Source organism: Drosophila santomea, chromosome 2L, assembly GCF_016746245.2.
Source record: "Drosophila santomea strain STO CAGO 1482 chromosome 2L, Prin_Dsan_1.1, whole genome shotgun sequence".
Lineage (NCBI taxonomy): Eukaryota > Metazoa > Arthropoda > Insecta > Diptera > Drosophilidae > Drosophila > Drosophila santomea.
Window position 1 is genome coordinate 15,082,809 of NC_053016.2, and position 7,523 is coordinate 15,090,331.

The following is a 7,523-nucleotide window of genomic DNA, read 5'->3' on the forward strand; positions in this document are numbered from 1 at the left end:
CAGCGTTCTTGGCCATCATCAACACTGTCTGTCCGATGCGCCAACTCGCCCACTCTGTGTGCCCCGTTTTCTTGCCACCTTTTGTTTTTTACAAGCACTTTGCAAATATTTATGGCTGAAAGCAGCGTAAACAATAAACTCATAAACTGCAGCGACGACGTCCGCGTCACAGGACGCAGGACACTGGACACAGAACCCAGCGGGTAAATCGATTCTTAAAATGAATTATGTTTGCAGTTATGCAATGCGTATATACATTTATGGACACAAGTATGTAGCCGTTCTGAAGCGATATGATGCCGGATATTGTATATAACATTTTATAAAGAAGTGATTGAATGTGCGCTACAAGCTCCGCAGAAATAAGTTCATTTTAGTTCATTAAAATATTAAACATTACAAAAATAAAGATATTTGTTCATTTTTTTACGATAATGAAGAGGAAACTTCCTTTCGTTTTCGGGCTTTTAATTTTTAAAAGCAGGCATATATCGCCAATTAAAATGCCTGTTGTTTGACCAGCACTTGTGCGTCACATGCCTTTGTTGGTCGAAAACCTGAGAAAAAAGTGGGCATATGTGTACGCGTCGATGAAAAGGGACAGTATGTGCAATTTATAAATTAGCTAAATATTTTGGAAGTACCTCCACCACCACCTCATGGACCCAACGACCGACACATCCGGCTGCTTCTGTCCAAACAACACGCATGCACATGCATTCTGGAACTCTATTTGCTCAAAATTTTGACTGCAGAAATTGCACCAGTGCTGGGAACTGTACTGCCAGTTGTTAAGCAAACATTTACCAGTGGAGGGGAATTCAGCAATGAAATTAGAGTCTACATTGAAATAAGCAGGCGACGCAGCGTAAGCTATGTCCCCAAACTCGGGGGTAAATATACAACGAAAGTTGGCATATCAGTGCGATAAATGTATAAACAATATATAATGGTACAGTGAAATCAAAAAGGGTAGAGAATCAAAATGGTTCACACAGAGTAAAGGTTGGAATATTTATCCTTTTAGTGCAACAAAATGTTTAAATACATTTAAAGTTGTACCTTTTTAAACCTTTAGGGTATTTTAAACATATTCACATGACAACCCATTATTAAAACCCATCGATTAAGAGTACAAAAAATATCCTTGGTGCACTATTGAATGTTTTAAAGCTGTGAACACGTGTTTTTGAATTTAAGCAGCAGTAAAAATATGTAATACATTTCTTTGAACACGTCACTCCATTGATTGCTAGAGGCAGTTTAGCTCAAAGCCGGAAACCCCAATTAAAAAACCGAATTGACTGTTATCTGTTTTTATATTTCTACACATTCACATGAGATGTCTCCGCTTTTTCCGACAATTGTCGACTGCAAACTCTTGTAATCCTAATGAATCCAGCACCTATTTATTTTTCATTGTGGGAAATTGTGCAAATGCCATGACAACAGTTCGCTTTTGGGGGGTCGAATGCCACGCATACACATGGCCACTTGGTCTGACCATCATTCGGATGCGAGTGTGTTCAATTGTTTAAATGTGCCGTAACAATAGTGCAAAAAAGTATACACGACCTGAAAGAAATTCGGACTTTCGCATCACAAATTTGGAGTGCTCTTCAGTAAAGAATATGATGGTGTCTAAAAAGATATATGATGTATATATACGATTAGCCAAATTGTCGATTTACCACTATACTACGAGCATTTCTAGAATTATTTTTTCAATATAACAAAGTGTCCTGGATGATGTAGCCTCAACTGCTCCACACAAACGGATGTATCTGCAGGCTGGTAAGAGTATTCAGAACAAGACAGATACTGATGTAGATTCACTCCTGGCCGTTGTTTGCATACATCAGTCTGAGCTCGGGGAGTAGGCAGAAGTGTAGAGGGTGGATTGCTGACAGATAGGCAGTATTTGCTGCTATTTTGTTACTGCTTGTTACTGTTTCACATGAGGCTTTGTCTCTCATCAGTTTAATTAGTTGGCAATGCTTTTGCTTTGCTTTTCCCAGCCCCTTTACACGAACCTCCATGGAAATCAAAAGCTGAGCTGGAACAAAAATAATTTTGTCTTTTGCACTACATGTAAAACTGACGCATGGGCGTTGATATATTTCTGTACTTCGTAAAATCAATTTAAATATTTTATTACGAACATATACGTATTCAGCTAAAACATAATCATTGGAAAGTAGATATCCAGTCCAGTACTATCTGTGTCAATCGAAATACTCATGCGAATCGTGCCAATCGCCCCCCCAGTGAAAATTATAGTCAAAGTCCCATTCCCAGGAATGACCTTCATGGTGGTGCCCCATCCAATCATCATGGCTATGCCCGTGATCTGGCATGAAATCTCCGAAGCTATGTTCCGGAATTGAGGGCACGGCTGGTGGCACAAAGGGAGGATTGGGTGCTGGTGGGATGGGTGGGAGAACTGGTGGTGGGAGGATTGTTGTTGGGAAAATTAGTGGTGGGATGGGTGGGCTAACTGGTGGTCGGGTGGGTGGTCGAGTGGGTGGTCGAGTGGGTGGTCGAGTGGGTGGTCGAGTTGATGGTCTGATCTGGGGTCTATTTAGAACTATCTTCTTCTGACCATTGCCGAAGTTACGCCACACCTTGAGAATGAAGTCGATGTGGCTCATAACATTCGTGTACACACTTGCATACTGGCATTTTTTCTTTGTGAAGCTGGCAATACCGATTTGGACGTAGCGCTTTGAGTTCTTATAGGGGACCAAGGCTCCCAGAGGACCACCGGAATCGCCATTGCACAGATTACTGTTCCTGTTTCCCGCGCAGAACTGATTCCCCACGATATTAGCACCGATATACTGGCGGCACACCTGTGGTGGTTGGCGCCGTATGTCTAGGGTCCTGAGGAAATCGCTGTCTGCTCCGTCCTCGGTGATGCCCCATCCAGTTCCGGTTAGTATCGGGATGCTGTCGATATACTTCCTCCATTTAGTATTTAACAAAATGCAGATGGGTCTAATGTGATCTGGTGAAGCACATCAAATACAAAAGTTAGATTTGCCGTAAGTGCGAAAAAATGAAGTTATTATATGGCCCACCTGTGTAAACCACAGGTCTTTCTAGTCGCAGAATGGCAATGTCGTTCCAAAGCATTTTGCTATCAAATCTCCGGGGCTTGAAGGCCCCGTCCACTTTGCGAATTACTCGAACATGGCAGTTACTTCCAACGCATTCACCGTCCTTTGCACTTCTTTTGTACTCCCCCAGACGAGCAAATCTGAAAAAAAGGTACATATGTATCTAACTCTTTTTCTTGTACGGGTGTCACTTACAATGTCTGGTTACGTTGAAGGCAGTGCGCTGCAGTCAGTACCAGCCCTGCAATGACATATTAATATACATATATAATATATGTTCATATATAAAACCATTTCTGTACGAACTGTTTGTGATCAACGTTCCGCCGCACACGAAAGCACCATCAGTTGATTTGAGAAATACCATCCATGGACTCGAGTTATATTTCGCTATTTGGCCATTAATGACCCTTATCACATTTTTTGGCTCACTTCGAATTCCGCAATTTTGGTCGAGAAACTGGCCAGATCCGGGAAGTGGAAGAACAAAAAGCATTGCCACAATGGCAAATGCTAGGTATTCCATAACTGCGCTCTTTCTTGCTCGAATGTCGGGAAATCTGTCTGGAACCTCTGCTTTATAACGTCGGCAATGGTCTTATCAAGACTTGATTCCAAGAAATTTGTGTGTGTGAAATTTCTCAGTAAGACCCTCGATTCGCAAGATAGTTGTGATTAGGTCCCCATTTCTTATTTATATTTGTTTTTACTTTATATATGAATATGCATTCTTTATTTATTACATATAATGGATCTTCAAATCTATTTGAAATATTCTGAAAACTCTTACTAGGATCTCTCTAAAAACACTTCGGGACTATAGTTCCATTCGGAATACGAACCATCATTTGTATCGGAATCGTAGTCCTGGGCACGGTTGGTCGTAATGGGTTTCTTTAGGATCGGTAGCCCTTGACCACTGCCGTGCATCCTCCACACTCGACGAATAAAGTCGACATGGCTCAGAACGTCTCAGAACGTCAGAACAACAGCCTTTTCGCAATCTACGTTTGTATAGCTGGCTATTCCGATTTGGACAAATCGCTGTGTGTTCTTATATGTGATCGTTGCTCCTAATGGACTACCGAAACCGCCGTCGCAGAGATTACTGTCCCAGTTGCCTGCGCAGAATTGGTTGCCAGAGATGTTTAAGCCGTTGAATTTAGCGCACACTTCTGGTTGCTGGCGATAAATGTCCAGTGTAAAGTTAGGGAATACATTTGAGGACTTGAAATTCAATCTTTCTGGTTTTTATTGCTACTTACAGTGGCTGAGCTATAAGGCAAAGAGCTGCAGTGAGTACTAGTTCTATTGAAAGGTTCCAAGATTAAATACAGTTCTCAGAAATTTACAATCAATGACTTATTGAGTTTTAATAAGTACTTACTGTTTGTGATGAGGGATCCACTGCACACAAATTTATCTTTACTATCCAGGGACTCGCAGTCGATTCTGTTCGGATTCCGCAGGCTGGATCGAGAAATTGACTGAATCCGGGTTGTAAAAGCTGGAGTATCAGAATAATTCCAACGAATGCTGGAACTCCGGTTACTGCGGTGCTCATTGTGAGAGTGCTTGCTTATTAATTCAGAGTCTCGGCTTTATATTCCAGCTTATCAGACTGTTTTTTATATTAAAACCAAGAGAAAACACGAGAGGGGACATATAAAGTATATATTTTCTTGATCTTATCAACAGTCATCAGCCGTTTGTCCGTTCATCCGTTTCTACACAACTTAGTTTCTCAGTTATCATTTTTAAAGCTATATGCATACAAATTTCCGAAGGTCTGAATCTATAGCACGTAATACTACATATATCACATAGTTTCTTTACAAAAAATAAAACACACAGTTTCACTTATTTTGATCAGATGGTGTCCTTATTCGGTGTTCGGTTATATTCAGTGTTTTTTTTATTATTCTTTTTTTTATATAATATTTACTATGAGTTTATATAGCTTTCGAGTGGACGATTGTTATTGTTTTTCCAATATAGAACAGAAAAAACAGCGTTACCCAGCTAAACACTTTTATATTGGAGATTATAATTGAAAAGTATGAAAGGAAAAAACAACAGAATAGAAATAAAAACTGCTAACTCGCAATGGAAAGCAGGAAATTCGCTCACAAACGGAAATGTGCATTTAATGGGTTGAAATTTCTAGCTGCAGTTCGAAGCAATTCCGAAATTGGCGTAGATTCGTTTTAACTGCCTCGTTAGTGAAGGCAGGAAAATATCTACGAAAGAATGAAAACGAAACCGCTTTCCACTTTCCTTCTCAAACACAGTCGCACCTCCCGCAGTCATCATCATCATTGGACTACCCATAGATTTATCGTTCTTATTCGCTGAAAATCACATTAGGTGAGGGTAAAGCCAAGAGGAGCGAATAAAAATTGGCCGGCATCAGCGAACGGAAAGTGCATACTTCCACAACTCGAACTCTCCAATACAAGATACCCCAGAATACTGGGTGTTCATTAAAATATTATAGGAGCACCTCCCTTTTTATTGATGGATCGAAACTTTAAACAGCAAATACAACGCCATTGCGAATACTAATAAAATTTATTTTGGTCAGCATATTAAGCTAGAGTACCAATTATATTACTACCCTGTTTTTCAGAGAGATGCACTTTGCGTCTGGCGTAAAATCATTTGGATAGAGAGTAAGGTAAAACGTGAAGCAGTGGGCCGAGGTGGCTGAAGAAGGTGGTATATTGGGCTGAAAGGGGGCGCTTAGCAAAGACAACGGCTAACATAAAAAGTGTTTGAAATTATAGCTTTCAGGCGGCTTACCCGCTTTCCTTTCATCTGCCGTTCAATTCCATCCAACCGCGCGAAGAAAGTGCAGGACTCTGTTGACTAAGTGGGGCGAGTGGAGTAGTTTGTGGGGGGGTTGCACATGAAATATGAGTTAAGAAAATTGATGACAAACATTTCAACGTTTATTGCATAAAATTACCATAAAATATTGCATGCAAGTAGTTCTTGTCCCTCTCTCTCTCTATTCCTCTGTGTACTTTCTCGAACTCTGCTCGTTATAAAAATTTTCCCTTTGATTTCAGAGGAGGTAAACGCCATCATGATTGCAATGCGAGTTCACGTAGTAGTTGGGAATTAAGCCAAGATTAAAGTGGACTGTTTTGTCATAAAGGAAGACGCATGACTTTAATTCATATAAGGTAATAATCATACAAAATTCCAAGGATTTATCAATGAGTAAGAAAATGAGAAGGATAACTAGAACTGATCGGTATCTCTGTACCTTCTAGAAAACTATATATTAAGACTAGTTAATGCATAAGTAAAGAAAGTACCGTGCTCTACAATTTTGTACTTGCCAACCATATCGTGGCTAGAATGCGGCTATTGTTCCGTCTTGGGCATAATTAAAATTGACGAAGAGAACGTTGGGATGGAATGCAGCACTGCTGCCTTCCACAACTACATTCTTCGCAGCTGCCTTTTGGGTCTGCGCGCTGGCCATGTCAAATTTATCACTATACCTTCTTCGGTGGCCACTATAAATTGTTGCCTTTCGCCGGTGAAGATGCTGGCTTTGGCATCCTTTTTGCGTCGCTCCTCTGGGCAACCCGCTCTTCTTTGCCATCGCTTTATGTTTTGAGTCCTGGACAGCACCGCAGGCAACATTATTTGACGTAACCAAAGTAATTTTAATTTTCACCGCAGCACTCGCAAAACATCAGCGTCGGGCCGCCCAGGACGCAAAAGGGGGCCCAGGAGCCCAGAAGCCCAGGACCACCAAGTGGCACTACAATGCACTCTGTGGAGTTGTGGATGGGTCGGTGGTGGGTGTAGTCGGTGCAGTGGTACTGGATGCCCGGGAAACTGGGGATCGGGAGTCTGGTTACTTAAGCATATTGCAAATAGACTGCATAATGAGCTACGCTTTGCTTTTCAAGACACTCAGGTGGAAATCGAGTGAACGAAGGCTAACGAGAAATGGCTGAAAAAGCATTGAACCAAAAGATGGCTGGGTCTCGCTTATAAAGGAGAGTTTTTTATGAAAGTTACCTGAGAGGAAATTGAGATGAAACGAAAATTATAAACATGCCCATTTATTTTCTATATCAGTTAATGCAATCGATAGTGTTGGATTAATCTCATCTTATCCAGTTACTTTTCCATTACATTTTTCTCATTATAACACAGAAGTTGTACATTTAATCCCGCAAACGAAACAAGATAAATCTAAAGATAAATCTAAATAAAAAAGATTTCCGAATTGAGCAACCTTAAATTGACAGCAAATGGAATTTGGAAATACAATACAAATGGTAGTTTTATTATCTCTTGTCTGGGTTCCTCCTCCAAATAAACCTCATTCACTTCTAGAGATTTCTAACATTCCGTATAGCATAAACACATTTGCATGAA

General features: G+C 40.6%; 1 protein-coding gene across 2 annotated transcripts; it reads right to left on the reverse strand.

Moving 5' to 3' along the window:
- Window positions 1–2,224: 2,224 nt before the first annotated feature.
- On the reverse strand, window positions 2,225–4,679 carry LOC120452719 (serine protease grass-like). 2 transcript variants are annotated; one of them, XM_039637087.1, is made up of 6 exons: window positions 4,507–4,679; window positions 4,385–4,394; window positions 3,426–4,301; window positions 3,315–3,360; window positions 3,081–3,259; window positions 2,225–3,007 (listed from the first exon to the last, which is right to left on the reverse strand). In XM_039637087.1, exons 3-6 carry the CDS (start codon window positions 3,643–3,645, stop codon window positions 2,226–2,228), a joined length of 1,227 nt encoding a protein of 408 aa, XP_039493021.1. In that variant the 5' UTR covers window positions 3,646–4,301; window positions 4,385–4,394; window positions 4,507–4,679; the 3' UTR covers window position 2,225. The 2 variants fall into 2 exon arrangements, with proteins under 2 accessions (XP_039493021.1, XP_039493029.1); XM_039637095.1 differs by having other exon boundaries at window positions 4,385–4,427.
- Window positions 4,680–7,523: the final 2,844 nt, after the last annotated feature.